The 23,385-nt window shown below is 44.9% G+C and overlaps 1 protein-coding gene across 1 annotated transcript in view; it reads left to right on the forward strand.

The window, feature by feature from the left end:
- LOC134096011 (protein unc-13 homolog C) overlaps positions 1-21,990 on the forward strand; it is a 97,855-nt gene extending 75,865 nt beyond the window's left edge. Inside the window, exons 25-33 of the mRNA XM_062549749.1 lie at positions 1,460-1,548; positions 1,989-2,129; positions 2,766-2,889; positions 3,491-3,550; positions 7,379-7,459; positions 10,299-10,446; positions 17,229-17,321; positions 19,574-19,733; positions 20,509-21,990. Coding sequence (XP_062405733.1) covers positions 1,460-1,548; positions 1,989-2,129; positions 2,766-2,889; positions 3,491-3,550; positions 7,379-7,459; positions 10,299-10,446; positions 17,229-17,321; positions 19,574-19,733; positions 20,509-20,806 — 1,194 coding nt within the window. The 3' untranslated portion in view covers positions 20,807-21,990. The remainder of the gene's footprint in view (positions 1-1,459; positions 1,549-1,988; positions 2,130-2,765; positions 2,890-3,490; positions 3,551-7,378; positions 7,460-10,298; positions 10,447-17,228; positions 17,322-19,573; positions 19,734-20,508) is intronic.
- The last annotated feature ends 1,395 nt before the right edge of the window (positions 21,991-23,385 follow it).

The following is a 23,385-nucleotide window of genomic DNA, read 5'->3' on the forward strand; positions in this document are numbered from 1 at the left end:
CTCCCGTAGACATAGAAGATCGCTGTCTTCCTCACTATGAATTATATATCAGAGAGATGAAAATTTGATCAGACTTTAGCTTCCGCTACTCGTGAGTGACCATTGGCCTATTTATCAATGGAACCATCCGCCAGAGGAAATAGCTTGATTACACAGGTGTTCAGCTAGTTTAGAAACCATATATTTATACAGCATTCGCACACAAATCTAGTCCCACACAAGTATATACTGTACTGTATGTGTGCCGATGCTTGTTGAAGGTGTATTTTCCAGCATATCTCTGCTTCACAAACTATGTGGGAGGATGCTATTTGTTTATGCACCTTTAGTTAGACTGGATGCAGTTCCTTTGGATTTAACATTTTATCCCTATTGAACCTCCCGACAGAATCACCTTGAGAAAGGCTTACTGAAAATGCACAGCAGTCTCTACATCTTATTGCGCCACAGATGATGCTCCTCTCACATCCCACTCAAACTCATTAAAGAATGGTGCATTGCTGTACTGTGCCTGTTTCAGTGTGCAGCACTGCAGTGATTGAACACTTTTTCAAGCCTTTAATCAACACTTCATACCGACAGCAATATTTCAAATCTGCAGCTAAACTGGCCGGAAGATTACATGTGTGAAAGCGCGACTCGTTCCCTGATGAGCAGCCGTGTGTTCCAGAGGTGGAGGGGCTACATGGGGAATGAATAATAAGGGCAGAGAGAGTCAGAGCAATGAGATCAAATAAAGGTCCAGCTTTTCTTCAGCCTCAGGGACTTCAGTCTTTGATTGGGTTAGGTTGGATCATTTTGTCATAGTAATGATTTGGTAAATCAGTGTGTTTCTGTTTAGGGCAGCTTTATGTCTGTGTGACAGATAGACATTAGATAAAAGGTGGCTGTTGAGAGCTGTGACATGAGGTACTTTTTTAGCAGACTTTTTTTACCACAAGCTCTTTATGCATCAATGTATGCTGTCAGTTTGTTCCCATCATCCAACATGTGGCACAGGCACACTGTAGGCTAGCTGACACAGAAGCCCTTCAGGCTGAGATAATATGATGGAGGCATTGTTCATCAGCACTCACTAAACTTCCATCACCCAAAACAATCTGTGAGCCAAGGCAGCCGCTTCAGTTGATTTCTCAGGAAGGTCTCCTGCTCATCCTCCTCCCTCCCCTTCAGCACCTCCTCTGTCTTGGCTCTCGCTCACTCAGATTAAGATGAACACATTGTTGTCTCCCGTATCAGTGTGTGTGTGCGTGTGTGCGTGTGTGCGTGTGTGCGTGTGTGTGTGCGTTTGTGCGTGTGCGCGTGTGCGTGTGTGCGTGAGTGTGTGTGTGTGTGTGTGTGTGTGTGCGTGCGTGCGTGCGCGTGGGTGTGCGTGTGCGTGTGCGTGTGCGTGTGCGTGTGCGTGCGTGTGTGTGTGTGTGTGTGTGAGGCAGTTTCTCACTCTCCCTGTGTCTCGCAGCTGGACGCTGAGGCCAGTGAGCTGCTGAAGGAGCTGCAGAATAAGCTCAACACCGTGCTGGACCAGCTGAGCGCAGTCTTCGGCTCCAGGTGAGCTCACGCTAGCGCTAGCCGCGCCGCTTTAGCCCGGAGAGCATCCATATCAGACACACACCGCTAGCGCTAGCCGCGCCGCTTTAGCATGGAGGGCATCCATATCAGACACACACCGCGAGGAGGCTCTCCGCACGCTCAGGAGACTTGTTGAAACATAAATTAAAGAGACACGAAGTGCTTCGGAAGGCTCAACAATATGGCTAAATAAATCTCAGAAAACAATGTGTTTTAACTTGATGTATGTGTCCATAAAAAGGAAGCAGACACTTACCTTGAGTATACATTATGAGACATAGTCAAGAGTTTTCCGGTAAGATGATAATCCCAGAAGGACAACATCAAACCAGCTGTATCAGCACACACACACACACACACACACACAGAGAGAGAGAGAGGCTTTTATAAATGGTGTGTTCCTTGTGTCTGATCTACAGTTTCAAGCCGGTCATAGAGGACTGTGTGAAGCAGATGAATCAGGAGCTGGTGCAGATTAAAGGCAACGTGGGCAACAAGAGCAATGCTGCGATGGACGCTGAGACTGTTCTGAGACCTCTAATGGACCTCCTGGACAAGAAGTAGGTTTCACCCCTCCACTACACACACACACACACACACACACACACACACACACACACACACACACCTAAAATGTTGTCAGTGATGCATGATGAGGAAGGAAGCAAAATTGCCAGGCCAAAAGTCTCCAATCAAGCAACATTTGAGATTAGCATACATTTCCTGTTTTTCATTTGCTCTGGTAAATCCTCAAATTAAAATAATACGCCCAGCACTAAATGTTATGCATGGTTACATAACTCTTGGAGTCACTGTAAAAAAGCATGCCATTGTTACCACTACTCCTCCAGTCTCTTATCAGAGTAACATTGAGGCCATCAGAGAATTATCCCCAAGTCTGGTAATCATATGCAATACTAAATCCTCTTTTGTGTACAGTATGTCACCCCCCCCCCCCCCCAACTGCTCCCCTCCGTCACTACCTCTTAAGCCACGCTGTAGCAGCGTAAGAGATTAAGGAGCTGCATCTGCACCACGTATCAGAGGTTACTGAGCCCGGGCCTGTTTCTGATCACTGCTACCAGATGCTGCAGTACCGCGCTGCTGTCATTGACAATCATGCGGGCTTGCTGGTGGGATGTTGACAAAGTGGGAACGCTGCTGTTTGTGTTTTTGTTTTTGTTTTTGTTGTGCAGCCTGATGCTGTTTGCCAAGATCTGTGAGAAGACGGTGCTGAAGCGGGTGCTGAAGGAGCTCTGGAAGATCGTGCTGAACACCATCGAGCGGCAGATCGTCTTGCCTCCGCTTACGGACCAGAGTGTGAGCCATCGCGCCCGGCGTCACACAGATACACACTCTGCCAGTGCCACCATTCACATTCACCATCAAGTGTCACCCCCACTATTCCCGCACTCTGATTCATTGCAACAATTTGTGTAAAGGCCTCATCCGAGCCTTGCTTTCAAGCCAGCATCAATAGGCCAGGAAGTAAACAGTGTTTGGGGTGCGTTCTCGCTCAGCACCTGGGGAAAAAGTCTTTCTTTACCTGTGGGGTAGACACGGCACTGACAGCCCTGGCGAGGATGCCCTGCGGGCGACGGGCTTAGCATCTCAAGCGACGTCTGCGCTTTTATCAGCCGCTCCCAGATGGAGCTGCCTCGCTTTGTTCAGTGCATTAAACACTGACAGCGCCCTGCACACCTGCATTAAGAATATTCCGCCGTAGCTTATGCACACTGAATGCCAATGGGCTGGAGAAAATTCACCAACACATCCCTGATATGGCTCTGGCTCATGCTGTGCTTGAGTTCTGCCTAATCTCAAAACCACAGAACAATTCTAGCAATTATTTTTTTTGTTTGTGTCATTAAGAATCATTGTTCAACCTTTGTATTTGTTTTTTTTCCCTTTCTCACAACAGCAAGGCGCTCAGATGATATTTAGTGCTGCAAAGGATTTGGGGCAATTATCGAAACTGAAGGTAAGGAGAATACTTAATATCTTGTGTGCTGTGTATTGTGCTTACCAAGTGAAAAACTGGAATCTTTAGGAGCAATTTGTTCTGCTTCAAGTATCTGTTGGATTGCAATGCATCCAGAGTGCATTTAAAACGTGACCGTACATGTGAACAAACTGCATTTTTTATATTAGTATCCCTGCTGATCCTGAACCAAATTTGCAACATCAAGTATATGCATTACCATTCCCCAGTCCAGCCGTGTCTCAGTAGTGAGCGGGTTTCCTAGCCTTCTGTGATCTAAGGGATGGAGTGCATTAGATATGCATTAAAATGGCACTTCCCAGCGTCTGAGATTCAAATGAAATGGTTGGTTTGATGGAGGCAGGTGGGGCATGCCCGGCCCAACAGGTGAAACACTGAGAGGCAAGAGGAGCGATTGTTTCTGCCCCCACTGAATGTGTTTAGAGTCGGGGAGGCAGATGAGATGAGCCCTGCTGGAGATGAGTGTGACCCCACACTAACTGCTCTCTGTTCAGAGAGAGAGAGAGAGAAAGGGAGAGAGGGAGGAGAAGAGAGAGAGAGAGAGAACAGGCAATGAAGGGAACGTTTGCAGACTGAAAAATGACATGGAGGCTTTTGGCCATTCTGCTGGTCTCATGAGCCAGTGTGATTGGAGGGAGAGGGAGTTCTTAGCCTCTCCCCTACACAGTGTATCTTTGTGTCAGTCCCAATCACTTACCCTCAGCCCAGCGTCTACAAGGCCCTGCCGGCCAATCAAATAGCTGCAGCCTCACGCTAGGAGGACCTCAGCACAGGCACTGCTGTGTGTGTGTGTGTGTGTGTGTGTGTGTGTGTGTGTGTGTGTGTGTGTGTTCACATGCTCATTATACTGGTTGTAGAGTGCTCTGTGTGCGCACATGTGTGTGTGTGTGTGTGTGTGTGTGTATGTGTGTGTGTGTGTTTTTGCGCACATGCTTGTATGTATTTGTGTGTGTGTGTGTGTGTGTGTGTGTGTGTTTGTGTGTGTGTGTGTGTGTGTGTGTGTGTGTGTGTGTGTGTGTGTGCTAATGAGAGGAAGAGCGAGACAGACAGACAGACAGACAGACAGACAGACAGACAGAGAGAGTGTATGTGACAGAAGCAGAGAGACTGCACACTATCCTCAGAGGATGCACACAGTTTCAGGTCTCAGGTGGCTTGGCAGCCTGCTGTCGCTTCTTGCCTGTTGGAAGCCTCTCTCTTGTCTATGCGAGGCAGAGCACTGAGACCCTCTCCGCCAGCTTTACAGTCCTGTCATTACCGGCCGGCTTCTCCATTGAGGATCTCAGCAGCAATAATTGCAGGCTAAGACACAGTGGCCCAGACGCCGTGGGTTATCATCTCCTCATTCCCTGCCCAGCACGGGATTAGTCTGATCTCACCTGTCCGTTACACTCCTGGGCAGAGGACCATTCCACCGGTTTGAAGTTCCCATTTCCATTTCAGATACGAGGCATAATCGTATTAGTAATCAATTTCATGGAGTAATCCACGCGCACAGTTTCACTCTGCAGTAGATGACACAGAGAGGGTGAGGAAGAGGAGGAGGAGGAGGAGGAGAAAAGGAAGGACTGGTTGCAAGTGGAGAAGGCGACTGAAAGAGTAGAGCACTTGGCACTTTGCGCTTTTGCTGCCCATTTTTTCAGTATATCCAGTCATCATGGAGTATGAAAGTGAGTTAAGCACACCATGCTTGCTTATACAGAACGCATAAAAATGCTGCATGCGTGCAGTATAGAAATACGCACACCTTGAAATGATAGAAGGGGTCAAGGAGGGTGGTAGAGCTTCATGTTTATTCTGTATGTCTCTTGTGGCTAGTTGCAGTAGCATCTACAGTACTGTATGGTGAGGAGAGAGGGAGGAAACCGCAGTGAGTGGCCAGTGCCCACTGGAGAGCAATGTACTGGATAGAGTCTGGTAGTTGAAAGAGTGTTTGTAGTCTGTTTTTGTGTAAAATAATGAAATTAACCAGACCGAGGATATTAGAGTAGCAGAATTTTGAGTTATTAGTGGGGAATATGAGAAAACTTGGGTTATTAGTGGGAAGTAAGCCAAACTAAGTGGTAGTGTATACTTGTATACTTATTGTTGAAGGCATGCTGGACCTTCATCCTTTGGTAATAGAAAGCAAGGTGGGGGGGTAAAAACAGATATGATTGCATTACACTAAATTGCACTGAGTTCTTAGAATACTGAATTATAATATTTACTCTCAATGCATACCAGCAATACTAAATCAAAATCAAAATGTTTTTCTGTAGCACAGCTGATATCACTATTTGATTAGGTTGAAGATGATGAGTTTGCCACTGGGTTGAAACACTAATTACGCAATGTGCCGTAATTGCTTTTCCAAAAAGGGGAATTTATCAAGCTCCTTTGGTCAGTGAAGCATGAGAGGTTTGTGTGTGTACATGCGCTCAGAAGCCCTGGTCTCCAGACTTATTAGTGAACTCAGTGACTGTGCTGTGACTTTAATAGAGAGTAATGGGCATGGCTAGCCCTTCCCAATCCCAGGGCCGTCACTGCGCATTCTGGGGGAGTTAACACCTAATCAATACACTTCGACAAAGCATTAAAACTGTTGTATGGGAACTGATCTTTAAAAAAGTGACCTTTAATGTGAAAGAAATCGATGGACAGCTTCTTCCGTATCAACCCCCAACTCACACACACACACACACACACACACACACACACACACACACACACACACACACACACACACACGTAAACACACACACACAGACACACACACACACACACACACACACGCACACACACACACACCACAAACCAATCTGGAGATGCATGGTGCGGAAACCAAATCTCATCTTTGTCCACACTTCCGGCTATTGATTGAAACCCAGCTCCCGACACTGTCCAAGGAGCCAACACATCTTGTATACCTCCCAATCCGCTGATCAAAGGATTGCTCTCAACATCAGTTTCATCATGTGGGATGGTGCCGTTCCTGCTGGAGCTTAGTGAGTTCAGATCCTCATTCTAATTGCTCTGGATATGTTCCCCCTTAAAAGAGAAAAAAAACAAGAAAGGGGAAAAACCTGGACTGTGAATTCCTGTGGATCTCCTGGAGTCCAGGAGAAGATTAGGCTCAGTGTTGTCCATGACATCATGAGGGATTAGCGCCGTAGCAGTAGATCAGGCTTCCCCTCCAACAGCTGCACGACCTCCTTCCATTATACGCACGGGCTGACACATTTGTATGGCATTACGTAATGCTTGACCACGAGCGAGGCTTTTAGCACAGCCATATGCAGCGTGCATCAAAGCTGCGGTCATTTGCTCTAGCGTATAGCAGAGACGTTGCACTTGTCTTGGGCTCCTTGCCCTCTTCTCTCCCCTGCTGGAGGGTGCTGTGGTCAGGTGAGATGATTGACAGGACTGTAGCAGTTGATTGACAGCAGTTATTAAGCTCCTTATTTCGCAGGAGGCTGTGTGACTTCATCACTGGAAGGCCCACTGTACTGGCTGAGATTACTAACAGCCCGTAAGAGACTGTATACTGGAAACATATGGTCATTAGATTTACGGTCATTTATGTTCAAGTGCCCATAAATTGTTAATTATGCATCGTGATTCATGATTAATGCGATGCCATGATATGTAACATTTCTTTTTTATATACAGTATATTTTCTTGGATTAGAACCTAATGATGATGGTGTGTGTGTGTGTGTGTGTGTGTGTGTGTGTGTGTGTGTGTGTGTGTGTGTGTGTGTGTGTGTGTGTGTGTGTGTGTGTGTGTGTGTGTGTGTGTGTGTGTTTCTCTCTCTCTTCCTGTTAGGAACACGTGATCCGTGATGAGGCTCGTAGCCTGACACCACGCCAGTGTGCAGCCATGGATTTAGTGCTTCCCACCATCAAGGTATTACTTTCTCTCCCCCTCTCTCCCTCTCTCTCTCCCTCTCTCTCTCTCTCTCTCCTCTCCATCTGTCCTTCTCTAGCCGCCTGTCTCCCTCTCTCCATGTCCAGGTTGAGAGCACACACACTTCACACTTGAGCTGCACCTCCTGCAGTACCCAGACAGATAGTCACAGGCACGCATGAAGCCGTCGCGTTTGCTCCTTTACTGCCTGCCATGTTTGTAATGAAGAACCCTCTCTGCTTTATATCATTCACATTTCACTCCTAACCGCTCCTCCGCCAACGCTCCTCTCGCCATTAATCTATTTCTGTGCTGAGGCGTAAGCGTGGGCCCCACGATGGATGATCGCATGCCTCTGGACGGCTCACCTGTGTTGTGTTTTGATGAGGCTCAAATTGTGTGGTTGCTGATTTATTTGAATCAGGTTAGGTGCTCACTCCCACACATGCTATGCTTCCTAGCTGCATTGTGTATGTTTTATTGGTGTGGGTACTCTGAGGCCTGACCTTGCTCCAAATGGGCCACGCGAGCGCCCCTGTGGTGGCGAGATGCTGCTGTTATTGCTATCCGCAGGCAGGTGTGCGCATGTAATTATTGGGGAGATTATTTGGAAGCCAACTGCCATGAGTTGGCCCAAGCTGTGTCCTGTGTGAGCGCAGCCCCACCAAACCTCCAAGACTTAAATTGATTCGCGCGTCTCCAAGGAGACCACCTTCCCTCTTTAGATCAATCATGGCGGAGATTTTCACTTCATCAGTATTCCAGGCAGGAGACCCAATTAAAGAAGTTACGAAAAGCCTTGAGGAGAATTTTGCCTGTCAGAGTTAAAAAGGCTGCATGCAGTTTTAGTTAAACATTCTCCGCCTGCAGCTCATGTGATGTGAAGCTGCACACTGCACACTGTGGAATAGAGAGCTAGATAAAGGCTGTCACATAAGGAAATGACAAAGGACAGAATAAGACCTTAAGTGGAGCAATAGCTATAGGACAGACCCTTTCAGCGCCATGCTTATTGGAGCCCGTTATTATCTCAATGCTGATTATGCTTTAATGTGGCCTGTTTTATGTGGAGCGTTTGTTCTCCTGAATGGCCCTCTCCCTGCTGGCCTTTGGGCTTCTGACCTGTAGCTAAGTGAGCTAGGCTACAGAGCACGAGCTACAGAGCTACAGAGCACACTAGATGCTCAGGAATACTTTATATTGCTGTCATCAAATTCATTTGTCAAGTTCTCTATACACATCTTAAGGCCTATTCGGACGGGATTAGTTTTATGGGGTGACATCAGGTAAAGTAATAATTACCAGGTAATGTAGTCCCGTCCGGACGCGCCATGTCAGTAAACATAACGGAGTATGTCGGTGACATTTACAGACACTTTTACCTTCCGTAAAACGGTCCGGAGAAATTACCTTAGGTAATATTAATCCCGTGCGAATGCGACCCTCAGTAAAGATGTCTGTAATATTTCGTCACATCCTGATTGGAAAACAATTCCACCAGTCTGAATGAAAACATGACATGCTGTGTAGCTCCTAATAGGACGTTAGCTAGTTTGCCTATATTAGCTTGATATTGTTAGCCATTTCAAACTACTTATGGCATAACATAAAGCTAACGTTTGCTAGTTTAACCAACTTGTAGTCTTTCAAATCTGAAAATGCCGTACGTACCTGACGCAAAGTATCACGTGCACAGCGACGAAGATGTGACGGCAGAACGTAAACGTAGTTACTCCTCCCATGTCAAGTAAAATGACAGAGATGTCTAGTCCCGTCCGAATTGGACATTTATATTACAGAGGTCATATGATAAACCTGCATTACTGTACGTCCCCCCATAAAACTAATCCCGTCCGAATAGGCCTTTAATTGCCTAAACTATAACATAGTCAAGAGATACCAGCTCATTACTGAGTGGGATGAAAGACATTTTAGTCCCAGTCTAATTCTGCAAAAACAAAGGCACTACCTCATTGTGTTTGTGCGATATCTTAAGCACACACAATTGGCAAGAATTCACTGAATTACCACTGTTTGCATAACTCTTTTTCTAATTCCTTAAGACCACACTGCCTCAAATCATTCTGTCCTGTTTACTCTGCCACGTTTTGCTAAAGAGTATCAAGTGACAGAACTTCCTGTCCAATCGATATGGCATGGTATAATCCAGAGAGACAGCCGCAAGGCAAGCAGGATCATGGATCCATCATTGGCCGGGAAAAATGAAGGACCAGACAGAAAGCTAAGGTCTGAGAAAGCAATTATCCCATTTCCCGTAATTGCGAGCCTTTGTTTGCGAGGTGTAATTGCTAAGGGGCGGAGTGGAGAGGGAGAGTGGCGGTCTTGAGATTGACGCCGATCCCTGGCAGAATTCCAATAGGGCCCCCAGCGCCTGCCCTCTCCTTAGCAGCGCTGAAGCCTGGGGGGGGGGGGGGTGGGGGGGGGGGGTGGGGGGGGGGGGCACAGGAAGTGACAGCGTGTCACCCCGGCTTTTTAAAGCGGGAGCTGGATCCGCCACTTGACATGAAACTCTAGCGCCCTCATTCTTAATCAGACGGGGTAATCAGCGCGTGTGGCTGTCACGCTGGGCAATTCAGCAGCCCATCAACCCCTGCAAGAGTCAACATGTCCTGAGTAGTTCATCTAGACCAGGGAGACTTGGAGAGAAGCATTACCATCGTGGATATTGTTTGCACAAGTTGATGTAAGAGGTGGTCTATCCAGTGTTTGGATGTAATGCATGAATTTATTCCCTGGAATTCAGGCCAAAAGAATTATTTGCTCATGTAATTGCACATTTGTAATATATATAAATATATATATTCTTTTTTTTCCCCAGCAATATTTCCACGCGGGTGGTAATGGTCTTAAGAAGACGTTTTTGGAGAAGAGCCCTGATCTGAAGTCCTTGAAGTACGCGCTCAGCCTTTACACACAACCCACAGATGCCTTGATCAAGAAGTATATATGCACCCAGACCTCTCAAGGTAAGCCCATTACATGGCTGCACTTACAGAGCTGCTGGTGGCAGACATCCTTCAAATCCGCACTGAAGTGCTGCCTGTGCAAGGGTTTTTCTGCACCAGTAGTATAGCTACAGACAGGCATAACAGTGCTGCGGGCTGGTGGTTGTGGGATTTTATGGTGCCCTTTCTCTCCTCGTCTCGTCTCTATTTAATTACACCTCTCCCTTCCCTGTACACCCCTGATTTTGCTGCTATAAAGGAGAAATAAGAGGGTTAAGGGGCTTGGTGCGCTATTTTATGCACTGGGCCTGGTCGGAGCAGGAAGTCCTGTGTACTTCTCCTTTTGTGCATGTTTATAATTTATCAAGTTGCGGGCGCGGGGTTGTTCATCACAGCAGGCCGGGGTTCTCGCTGCAGGTGTGAGGCAGTGATGGATGCGTGTCCGTCACTCTGCTTGTGGGAATGTCACTCACGGATCTCCTCCAGTGGCCTGAGGTCCAGTGGCTCTAATAGAAGCCCTTTCAACTTGGGCCACTTTTGCTGAGCTATTATTGCAGAGTTTTGTAGTCATTTTTCATGGTTGGTCAGACACTGAAGGTGACAAATTGACTTTCAAAGATTTTCAAAACCTTTGAAAGCGTGTCCTGCATTTCAAAGTGTTTTTTTGTTTTTTTTGCATGGTCTTGCATTTGCTTGTACAGTGTGACATGTTGAAAACTTTCCCACACACATACATTAATTACAACACATGTCTCACTATGATGTACAGTATAGGGAAGCAGTTTAGCTTTTTTTGAGCATGGACAAAATGAGTCAAGCTAGTGAATCCTAATTTTGGATTAGGCCAACTTAATACAGCTTATCCCTCATGAGGCATTTTTATCTTGCGAGCCCTTGAGCATTTGAACAGTAGCTCTCTCCTTTTTGTAATTTGAATGCCTACACACTGCATAAACACCCTCATTGTTTACCCTGAACCATGCCCTCCCAAACAAGCACTGGTACAAATCAATTATATTCACCCTCGTGTGGGAATAGTTCCTACACAGCTTTTTAGAGGATGTGAACTAAGATTGTATTCAAGCCTGACACAGACTCCTGGGGGCCATGCATATTCAGGCCAGTCTTGTGCAGTGGGGGCTTTTATTTCAGTTGCATTATCATGTTGACAAAGCCATAGGAGATCTTGTGCATATCTCCTCCCTTGTGTGAATGTGGATGCTGTGATGGGGAATGAGAGCTGGTTGGGGAGTGAGGTCTCACTTTGTCCCACAGTTTTAGAGCAATCTCCTGCAGAAGAGCATGTTTTCAGCGAGGAGCTGTGTGGTATTGATTCTGTCTCTGAGAAAATAAATGACCTATATTGGCGGAGCGTGAGGGGCTCTCCCCCCTCAGGATGCAGAGAGGATACATACATTGTGAGCAGAGCAGAGGAGGCTCCTACCTCTCGCTTTCTCACTAGCCGTGTCGTGTTTGGCTCCTCTCCAGATCACAACGCAAAGTGGTCATCGAAATAATTGCTTCTCCTCTCCCTCTCTCCCTCTGTATTCCTCTCTATCTCTCTCTCTCTCTCTCTCTCTCTATCTCTCTCTTTCTCTCTCTCTCTCTCTCTCTCTCGTGATAGTGTCTGTCACAACAGTGCTCAGCGGTGTGCAAGGTAGAATGAAGCCCTCTGCAGCCCTTAAACTTGCACTCTGCCCGCAGGGGCCAGTGTGCTTACCATTCGCTCTCTCTGCACATTTCGCTGACCCACTTATGAAGTCATTCGCTTTTTATTTTTTGCGGCTTATCTCTGGAAAAGCTTGTTTTCCCTCCTCATAAAACGGCACAAAATATCAGAAGGCACCCGGTGGGGGATACAGGAAGCTACTGCGGCTCAACTTAACCAATCTTATCTGTACGCAGGGCTCGTATTCGTCACAGTGTACAGTATGCACTCAGAATATGGGCATCTGGAGTAACAGACAGACAGACTTTCCTCCGTCTATTTCTCTTTTCTCTAAATATGAGAAATGCTGGAATTCAAAAGCAGTTCATTTTTTTCCTAATAATTAATGAAAGGCAGAGCCGTGCATTATCTGTAGGGCCGAACGGCGAGGGTTGAGAAATGAGCCATTGTGCAGACTGCTGTGCTAACATGGTTAATATTGCTCTGAGATTTGATTCTTAGCAGCTCATTAATCACTGCCATGTGAGCAGCCAAATGAAGTCATCGGGAGGAGCACGCCAGCGCGGCCCTCGTTGGTACAGTACAGACCATACACACATTTGCTGCTGTCTGACTCCATTGCTTAGTCACACGTCGAGTTTGCCATGAAAATGGAACGGAATATGCGTTTTACTGACTGACTTCTCCTGTCAGTGCTGTGCATTAACCTACAGTATGTGTGTCAACCCCACTGTAAAGAGTAGTGAAGGAGTGCCGATGGGTCACACACAGTTTGTGGTGTACTGTATCTGTGCTCCTTTGTTTTGAAGTCATGGGAGAACAATAAGGAAGTAATTAAGAAGCCAAGCCACAATGGTTACTGGCAGCTGCAGACAGATTCAAACTGAAGAATTTCCACCTCTCATCATGTACAGTTGGTGAAGTTCATATTAAATTATTCACTTGCCAATCACCATATTCACACCACTAAAGCCAGGTCCAGTAGTTATCCCATAAGATCAGGATTCTAAAGGCGTATACTGTAGGTCAGGTAACAGGGACATGATTTCTGCGAGGGGACTGCAGCTCTAGTCCTTTTGTGACCTTGAGGTGGAGAGGGACTCTCACCAAGGGACACATTTGTGCACTCAATAGCTGGATGCCTCTGATTTCCTGTCAGAGACCACTTGACTGACATTGTTGTCTGGCTTCTTACAACAAATCAGCACTATGCAGGTCTGGCCACCCATGTCCGGTGACACTGCAGGATGTCGCGCAGGACAAAAGGGCAGCATCCATACAAATGGCCAGAGATGTCATGCGGACAGTCAGTGAATTACAAATGACAAAAACAGTCTTGAGGAGGTTGCGTTATCTGGAGTGGGCTAACCTCAGAGATGGCATGGGGAAACCACTAAGGCCTATTTTATCTGTCCTGACAGCATCATTGATTTTTTTAAAAAGACAAGGGGCAGAAGCAGTTCTTTTTGCATTAGTATTTCAAAATAGTATTGAATGCAACATGATGTAGTTTGTACCCTGAATCGGGGTTTTCCTTTTCTATTTAGTGTTGATCACCATTCGCAGAACTACAAGGCTCTCTGTACACAGCACTGTAAGTCACCCAGAAAATGAAAGAAAGCGTAAAAAGGGATTTTTCTCTAACTGTTGTGTGATACACAATTTGAGATGTAGCATATTTGCAAAGTGCGTTGTGATTCAGTGACTCATAGAGAAAAGAATATGTAGCTCAGAGGTTATGTAAAAGTTCCTTTGTTTGCTAGGACCCCTTTGTGGGCTCCACTTGAGGTGACATATCATGTTTAGCCTTGATCATGTTCCGCCTGAGGATTGGGGATTTGGGCCTCCTCTGTGCATTCTCCTCTTTGTTGTCAGAGAGCTTGTATAAGTGTTGTGTCTGAATGCGCCTTTTAGAATGCAGGAGCTGCTTAGGTCCCTTTGTTAGTCATACCTTCAAGTCTCTCGACATCATTTTTTAATCACTGACGTCAGCTTTTAATGCATGCTCAAAAGTTTGGTAGACACACGTCAGTATGATGCACAGCGCTATTCTTTGGTGGAAATGTAAATCCTAGACAAGGCTTTGGTTTAGTGTCAGAGTATGCTGTATGTGTCAGTTGTTTGTTGAAGCTTCAGGAGTGCATCCTGATTTCTCACGGTGAGCATGGAGTGAATGTTGTGAGGTAATGTGGGGACAGTCCCCAGATCCATTCTTACTTCAGGCTCCAATTTGCAGAAATATGAATGTTTCTATTTGAGAGGGAATAATAATAATTCTGCCTTCATCACTGGTATCATTTATATCAGTGCAACCTTTGGACTGGAAATTGATTAACTGTCTAGACCAGTTTTGATTAAAACTACAATGGCTTAAACCCACCCCCTTATCCAGTTGCCTTATCGATCCGTGACTTTTTTTCCTAAATATCAGAAGGTGTGAAGGTGTGCACAAGTAAAACTGCGTGCCTTTCCTGTTGGAATTGTGTCGAAGACCTTCGCCACTTGTTTCAGGTCTACCACGTCTACCACGAAAGGCCAGGTCATAGTGCTGTTGAGCGTAGTACTCTGCAGGGGTGAACGTTTCTCTGTTCCCCAGCCTCTCTTTCATCCAAGTTAGCAAACTGTTTAAGACATCAGATACATTTTTGTTCCTCAGTAGCCAGACAGAATCATAAATGTTTGCACAATAGTATTACAACTGAGGCATGTTCCTATATTATCCACACTGACATGTTTACAGTCTATGGTTTATTCGCACAAATATCATTTTTAATTTGAGTGAGGCACACATTATAACCCTTTAGGGAGCTGTATCTCAAAATTGGGGAAGATACATTGTTACATTACTGTTCTGGCAGAATAGTAAAGTCGTTTCTTATAAGCCAGGCTGTTTTAATCCTGTCTAGAGACATGGTTAACTAATAACAAACTAATAATACATTCAACAGAAGGAAGAACACATTGAACTGACATATTGGATGGGCTGTTGCTTTAGGTCGTAATTATTCTAATTCTTTTTATTATTATTATTAATGTTTCAATACACTATATGTGAGTGTAGTTGAACAAATAATTGTTGTAGCTTCAGTAATTTGAGACACTAATAATGTTTTAGCATTAATTTGCAGTATATGTTCTTGTGTACATTGTCTCCATATTTTATCATTTATGTTAAGTTTGATTAATGGGAGTCATTACTTGCTGTTAGAACAATTAAATTCAATTTTCCTTGAAATGCACATTTCTACAATGAACAATTAAGGCGTTCTGTATGTCATCTCAAGGCTTCATTTTATAACCTTTTGTTGACACAAGTTAAGTGAATTTTACAATGTCAATATGCAGCCAGGTTGAATTGACTTTTGTGGTCTGACACCGTGGTCATTAAGGCATTGAACATTAACACCAGGTCAATTTTGCTTGACTTATGGCCCTAGACTTAATGAGGGCTGAGCGGCTTTTGTTCTCCCTCCAGAGATTGGTGATGGCAAGACTTCTTTCATCTATCAGTATAATATTACAGCTTCATCATTACAGTAATTGTCCACCTGTGCAGTAAAATCAGTAGGTGGATGTACTGTAGATGTCATAACTGTAGCAGTATGCCAGTACTGTATGTCTACTCATTCCTTCATGTATTACTCAAGACCGTCTCCTCGTGGGGAAATGATTCATCTCATATGTAACTGGCTATAAAGACAATGGCTGAGATTTAATTTGGTGTCAGACTAATGGTCACTCGTAGTTGAATTATCTTTGGGCGTGCACCTCCAGATTAGTGGTGAAAGAGAATCAGAAAAATGTCAGGCCTAATTGCTCCTTTCAAGCCACGTGGGCTCTCTGCGTCTGTGGACACGCACACACACACACACACACACACACACACACACACACACACACACACACACACACACACACAAACACACACACACACACACACACACACACACACACACACACACACACACACACACAGTGCCCCACCCCCACTGGACATGGCTGGGCAACATGAGTCGCATCTGTCAGATGGAGAGCTCGTGCAGCGCCCCTTTTCCTCCTCTCTGCCTCGTCACATCTGTCCACACTAATGTATTCTGATCGCTTATGTTGCTATAGATTTTTGGAGCGAGCCTGACACCATTTGCTGCAGTCTGAGAGCGACATCATTTTCAGCGCGGTACATCGTTTGTGTTGTGATAAGCACTGATCACTTGATGGATGGCAGGGAGCTATTTCCCCACCTGTGCAGTATATCAGCACTAGAGCCATGCGTTCAGGAGTTCCACCGCTTGCTCCTAGCTCAGCATGGCTTCTGCTTACTCCAGCGCCTTCAAGTCAAACATGGGCGCTGCCTTTTATTGGCCGACTACAGATGGTTTGTGTTTGCTTGCCACATAATTGTTAGCGAGGGTTATTTCTCACAGTCCCTCAGTAATCAGGTGCCATTACCATAAATCAGCTTCTCCTGTGCTTTCATTATGTGCGTTAATAAGTGGTGGGTGTTTTGGCAATTATTGATTAAGCAGCATATAAACACAGTCATTTATCCTGTGCGGAAGATAGCACGCATCTGTCTGCAATTTCCCCATGGTGCATGTTTGTAGTGCAAGCCATTGGGCCATTAATAATGCTGCAGGACAAGCTTGTGATGGGACTACTGGGGACTAACAACAAGTCATTGGTCTGCTACAGCAGGATCAGGCCTGGGAATCTGCCTGCTCCGTGCTCACTTGGTTAAATAGCTGGAGACGGATGGCATGTTGGCAGAGACACACTATCCAGCGCAGACGTGCGTAGTGGGTTGGCCTGGCTTAATGTGTGTGTTTTTTTAGATGAGAGTGTTTTTTATTTAGTTTTTATTATAAACTAGCAGTATACATAATTTAGATAAAACAGTGAAAACAAAGGAGCTCCTGCTTGAATGCCTCTTCTTTAAAAGGGTCTTCAAGGGAGGAAGTCAAGTGGAGTTTATATTCCTCGGTCTATTTTCTCGCTCACTGAGCAGTGATTTCAAGGGCCCTCTTGGTTTTTTCCCCTTTGTATTCAAAGCAAGTGTTTCTGCAATCATGGTGAAAGGAGATGCGCAGGGTCTGTGTGTTTGATTGATTCTGTTTTTGTTTTGGGAACTCTCTAGGTCAGTCGTCCGATGGGCCGGTGGGGGAGGTGTCCATGCAAGTGGATCTCATCTCTCATCCAGGCACGGGGGAGCACAAAGTCAGCGTGAAGGGTAAGCCTGGGCGCCCTGTGGAAAGCACCTCTTCCTCTCTCACATGCACACACACGCACACAAATACACACACACACACAGAGAGAGAGAGAGAGAGACAATCACACACACCTGCACTCACACGTTCACACTCTCACAAGCCTGCATTCTCTAAAATATTCCCCAAAGTGTCTAGAAACCTATTAATAGCTCCATCCACAAATATTTATGTGCACTAAGAAATATTTAGAGTGCAGAGTGCAGACTGCCTTTCCTTGTGTTTTTGATAAGAGTAAGGGGGACACTTTTATAATGTCTGTATCGGAAAAGTACATTGTAAATGGTGCAATTCCTATATTCATACACAAACAGTCACACGCGTCATGTCATGTCGTCATGTCAACTGAGTAGAAGTTAGATCAAATTAGGTAGATCTTGCACAAAATTAAAACTGAGTATAAGTTCGATCAAATTAGGCAGACCTTGCACAAAATTAAAACATTTGTCAAAATTCGACAAAGCACGATTGTGAATGGTCGGTGTTTCCATTAAGTGATGCAATGTGATTAAATATGAGTTGTATCTTCTCACGATAGTAATTTCAGATAAATGTGACAGTGTATCTCCCAAAATCTGATCAGTTTTGACAGTTTATCTTCAATTGTATCCACCAAAAACCTTGGGAGTTAAATAGAGGGGTTAGAATGTGAGGTGAAGGAAATGTAAGCTAAACCCTTATACTTGGCATCAACAACATGTGACAGTTCTAGGAGGGTATAGTCCACATTTCACATTATAAATGCTTCAATTTTGTTATTGCTTAGAAAATACTTGCACTGATGTCCTCACCTCAAACAAACTGTAAAAATAATCGTACCTCATTAGACACACACAAATCGTGCCACCTTGTGGAAAGCGTGTCATGTGACTCAACTAATTGCGAAATACTGTAGTGCTATTTCGATATATCTGAAAAAAACACCTCAAGCAGGTGTAAAGTATTTTAGAGTTTTCGCAATATTTGAAATGACAGTATGTAGGACTTTCAGTTGTAGTTTCACTTGATTTGTGCAACCATGGTGCATTGATGATGGTGTATTTGATTAGTGCATGAACTCCTATAAAGGCAAAGGTTTCATGAAATCACTTGGTGAATGTGTTTGGACTGTTTTGTAGAGATGACATGTAGACTAACTAATGTCTTGTTGCTGTACACCAGCTCACTGAGAGATGTGTGAGCCGGGGGATTAGTACGGTCATTATTGGCCCTCCGTCCTGATTAAACACCTCTGTGCTCCTTAATGACCCAAGCCTTGCAGCATTTATACAGCACTGCTCCAATAACAATGCCATTTAAAGAAGGTTTATTAAGAAGCCTCATTAAGTCCATTCTTCATAATCAGAGATCTAATGTATCTAAAACCAATAAGCATTAAGGAGGAAGAGTGTTTTTAGCTGAGCTACATGTGGACATTCAGTCTGAGTTGAGTGACCTTAGAGCCAGGCTGCACAGCCGTAACCTTGCGTTCACCTCAGAATGCATTCACACTTCCCAGCGCTGGCCTCGTGATCTGACCAGACTCTGGGAAGAGCCGGTGCCTCCCTTATAGCTGTGTGTAGCCACACGGACACATGTTCGCCGGACTCTGAGGGCAGTTTGATGTCGGCCCTGCGTCCCCAAGAGTTCTTAGATTGCATTGGCTGTCCCTTGACTGCAGTCCTTTGCTACGTCATGGCCACGTTGGACATTGTAAAGCAGTGAAAGTGGGCCAGAGCTGAACAGCATGTGTGTGAGGCTGCAGAGTGTAGCTCATGGCGGTGGTTTGGGAAGGCTGGTGTGAGTCAGCGTGTGTGTGTGTGTGTGTGGAGGGTTGCCTGTGCTCAGCGTGTGTGTGGAGGGTTGCCTGTGCTCAGCGCCCGTCCTCTTCTCTGTGCCCTGCGTGTGTGTGTGTGTGTGGAGGGTTGCCTGTGCTCAGCGCCGTCCCTCTCTTCTCTTCTCTGTGCCCTGTGTGTGTGTGTGTGGAGGGTTGCCTGTGCCCTGTGTGTGTGTGGAGGGTTGCCTGTGCTCAGCGCCGTCCCTCTCTTCTCTTCTCTGTGCCCTGCAGTGGTGGGGGTCAGCGTGTGTGTGTGTGTGGAGGGTTGCCTGTGCTCAGCGCCCGTCCTCTCTTCTCTGTGCCCTGCAGTGGTGGGAGTCAGCGTGTGTGTGTGTGTGTGTGTGTGGAGGGTTGCCTGTGCTCAGCGCGTCCCTCTCTTCTCTTCTGTGTGCCCTGCAGTGGTGGGGGTCAACAACCTCAGCTGGAGGACCAGCGCCATGTTCCGGCCGTTCGTGGAAGTCAACGCCATTGGGCCGCACCTCGCTGACAAGAAGCGCAAGTTCAGCACCAAAACCAAGAACAACAACTGGTCCCCCAAGTACAACGAAACATTCCAATAGTAAGTCCTCTCCTACAAGTTCCAAATACAAATGCAATGTGGTCACCCACACCGCTGCTCAGCTTAGCTAATAACAAAGGACCGTTTCTCCTGTCTTGTAAATAAAACCCACTCTTCACTGTTCTAAATGAGTGTGAGTTTGTGGACAAGGCTGATGAACTACAATGCGCGTCACCAAGACAGTGGTGTGCATAACTGAGTGTGAAAGCGTTGACTGTGCATCCTATCCTTTCTTGATGCATAATTAAGCAGAATAGAGCAGTACGTCTGATGAAATACGCCTCAACTCCCCCACACTCCCTCATGCAGGCTCAGTCTGTGCCAGCTAGAACGATCATATATGGTGTCTGGTGATGGTGCGGAGGGATCAATGCCTGGTCTGTCTGCATATAGATTCACCCCTGACAGTCTCACTTGAAGCATAAGAGGCAATTAGAGCCGAGGGATCTTTGGGAAGCAGCTTACAGAAAGGTTGGCTTGCCATAAAGGATGTCTTTGAGCTTCCCAGTGAAGGCATTCACCCCCATCTGCTAAGAAATGCATTGACTGGCTTCCCCCCTCGCACTGGAAAGGCCCTTTATTTTCCCTAAATGTCACCGACTCAGACTCCTATCTGCTGACTGGCACGTAATTAGGGGGAAACCATCACCTATAGTGCCCACGAGGCAAGAAGATTACCTCCCTGGATTTGTGAAGCATATTGAAAACAAAAAAAGATTATTAATATGGACGAGTTTGTAAAAGTCTCTCACTGTTCTTTTCCTTTCTTTTCAAGTGTACTGAGCAATGAACACGGTCCAGAGACCTATGAGCTTCACGTCTCTGTGAAGGACTACTGCTTCGCCCGGGAGGATCGAATCGTTGGCATGACCGTCATCCAGCTACGGGAGCTGGCGGACAAGGGAAGCCTGCCGGTCCTCTGCCCCCTAGTCAAGAGCGTCTCCATGGACGAGACCGGCCTGACCATCATGAGGATACTCTCTCAGAGGACCAACGACGAGGTGGCTAAAGAGTTTGTGCGGCTCAAGTCCGACACGAGGTCTGCCGAGGAGGTGACGGAGGCCAAAAAATAAAGAAACATGCAGCGACGGCGCGCAGGGGGGGGGCACCAGACGGATAATCCCAGCTGGCCCGAGGAGTTGTGTTGTTTGTTTTTGTGCATGTGCGTAAAACATCTGTTGGAATGTTCATTTTAAACTACAGTACGTACAAGTGTTTACCTAATGTATGCTCACTGTTAAGTACTATATTCTACAAGTTATGTTCAAGGGACATTCGGTACATTTTTGTAAGACATTAGTCTTTTTGAACAGAAATTTGTTCAGATAAAGTGCCAAACCAGAGTTTAAAAAAAGAACTAAAACAGAACGATATAAAACTATGGCGAACTTGGTATCTTTTCGAAATTTGCTTGATTTGTCCAGTGTATAATCATTCTCTTTGGCCGTGTAGCGTTTTACTCGTTAAGTCCTTTCATTTGCACCAGTTCGTTACACATTCCTTCACACAACACTGGTTGTGCATGTCCTGTGTTCGACCATGTCTCTCCCATGAGTTCACAGTGACCACGGCAACGGTCATGAGCCTGTGCCCTCCAGTTCTTTGTATTTTGAGCCAACCCTTAAAAAAGAGACCATTTTTTTAAACGGCGATGACTGCTATTTCAGACTTCATAGGTGTTTGTAATTTTATAACCATTGACAACAATGAAGACAGCCTCTTGTGCTATCAGTTGAAAAAAGGGTGGAACAGTCTTTTCTTTGATGCCATATTTTATGTGTGTTTTTTTTTCAGTCATTGGCTTCCAGCCCTTCTGAATTATCACTGTGAACACGAGCTTTGGAAGGCGGGCTTACATAACATTGCTGACGGTTTGATATTGTCGTTTCATATAGGAAATAACTTTGTTCCTGAGAAACTGCCAAAGTTATATAAAATGTTTGTACAAAAAAGCAATCCATTACCTGTATGAAAAAAATATATATGTACATGTGCTATAAGGATTTTTTTTCAAAGCTACATATCCAAGTGGTGATGGGGTGATTTATAAAGTTTTATTTTGGAGAGTTATGTGAAGCTGTTAACCAATCTGAGAGTTGTAAATGTTGCTTTACATACAAGTTATATCAGCTTCTGTCATTTCATTTATTTTCTTTACAATGGAAAGAGTTTAACGTTTGGTAATTATGCAACATTCCTATGTATTGCACTGATGGCGAATTGTATGTCATGTAAATATACTTAGTGATAAATTGTATGAGGTTGTCATTTTTATGTATGCCCGAAAGATTACCGACACGCATATCAAAGATTGCATTGAGGTCGTTAAATTAGGGTAATTACACAATCAGGGAAAGTTTGGGATTACCACATACTGTATGTCTTTGTAGTTTAAAATATATGGTTTATGTTTGTTAATTTTATGTGCGTTATTAATGAGTACCATTAGGAGCACGTTTTTCACACTTCTCCACCCTCAATTTGCTGCTTGATTTTTAACATACACCATCTCATCACAAAATATGAACAAAACTTTATTGTCAGTAGAAAACTGGTACACACTAGGACAGTCTATAATATATGACAAATGAGATTAAATTGATTCCAATTGAAGTGAAGGGTATATGAAACACGGGCAAAAATACCATTAAATCCATTCATTCTTGACAGCAGTCTGTTATACTTAGCAACGGTCTGTTATTGAGAAATAATGTTAGGAAGGCCCACTCAAGTGAATGGAGCATGAAGCATTATGAAGAGCCATGTAATAAAGGATAATAGGAGTCCGCCAGTCAATATCGGAAAATAATTCCCAACATGTTGAACCCGACGTGAAGCGGATATGTGATATAAATATGCTATATAAATCCCACATATGTGATGCAACTTACTTCACTGGTGTTTCTTAGATGAGGTTCACACAAAGAACAATAAATGCAACAAATAGTATGTGCAAAATGTAACTTTACAAGAAGCAAGATTTGTTTCAGATGTCCACTCCACGCCACAAATTTAAAAGGTTTCAGAGTTCCATGACCAATTCCCTTTAAAGACAAAACTCTTTCCCTGATTGTGAAACAATGCAAAAAAACTGGTATGTATTCATAAACAACAGCAATAGATAATATGTGTAATCACATCCAACAAATCTCATTCATCTCTCAAATTTGTAAACCACACGCCTCGTGGATGAAATAGTGGCAGTCCTGGCTTTAAAAGATTGAAATAGGTTTTTAGTGATACCTAATTCATATAATGTCATCTCAAAGTCAAAATGAGAGTTTCACTTCAAATGGCAAAGACCTGCTTTAGAGTTCTGATTCATGCTGCTTTTAAGCCACAATCAGAGTGTGACAGCAACAGCCAAATCTGTGGCTCCACACTGAAGACCTCAAACACAGCGGAGGACAGATTTGCCTTGGCCAGAGGATTACCTCTAAATAACACATCCACTGATAAGCGTCCATATTGAAAGATTCAGAGGGTACACTGCACCTCTTTTCAAATGGACGATTAACACACCTCCCATCCAAATGATCAGGTCACCATCAGAACACAGACAGCAGGAGAATTCACCTGAACGCAGATGCAGAGTCAGACAGGCAAATCAAATAAGGCAATTGTTCATCGGTACTCATGCATGCTATTTGAG

The sequence above is a fragment of the Sardina pilchardus genome, chromosome 11 (assembly GCF_963854185.1).
Source record: "Sardina pilchardus chromosome 11, fSarPil1.1, whole genome shotgun sequence".
Lineage (NCBI taxonomy): Eukaryota > Metazoa > Chordata > Actinopteri > Clupeiformes > Clupeidae > Sardina > Sardina pilchardus.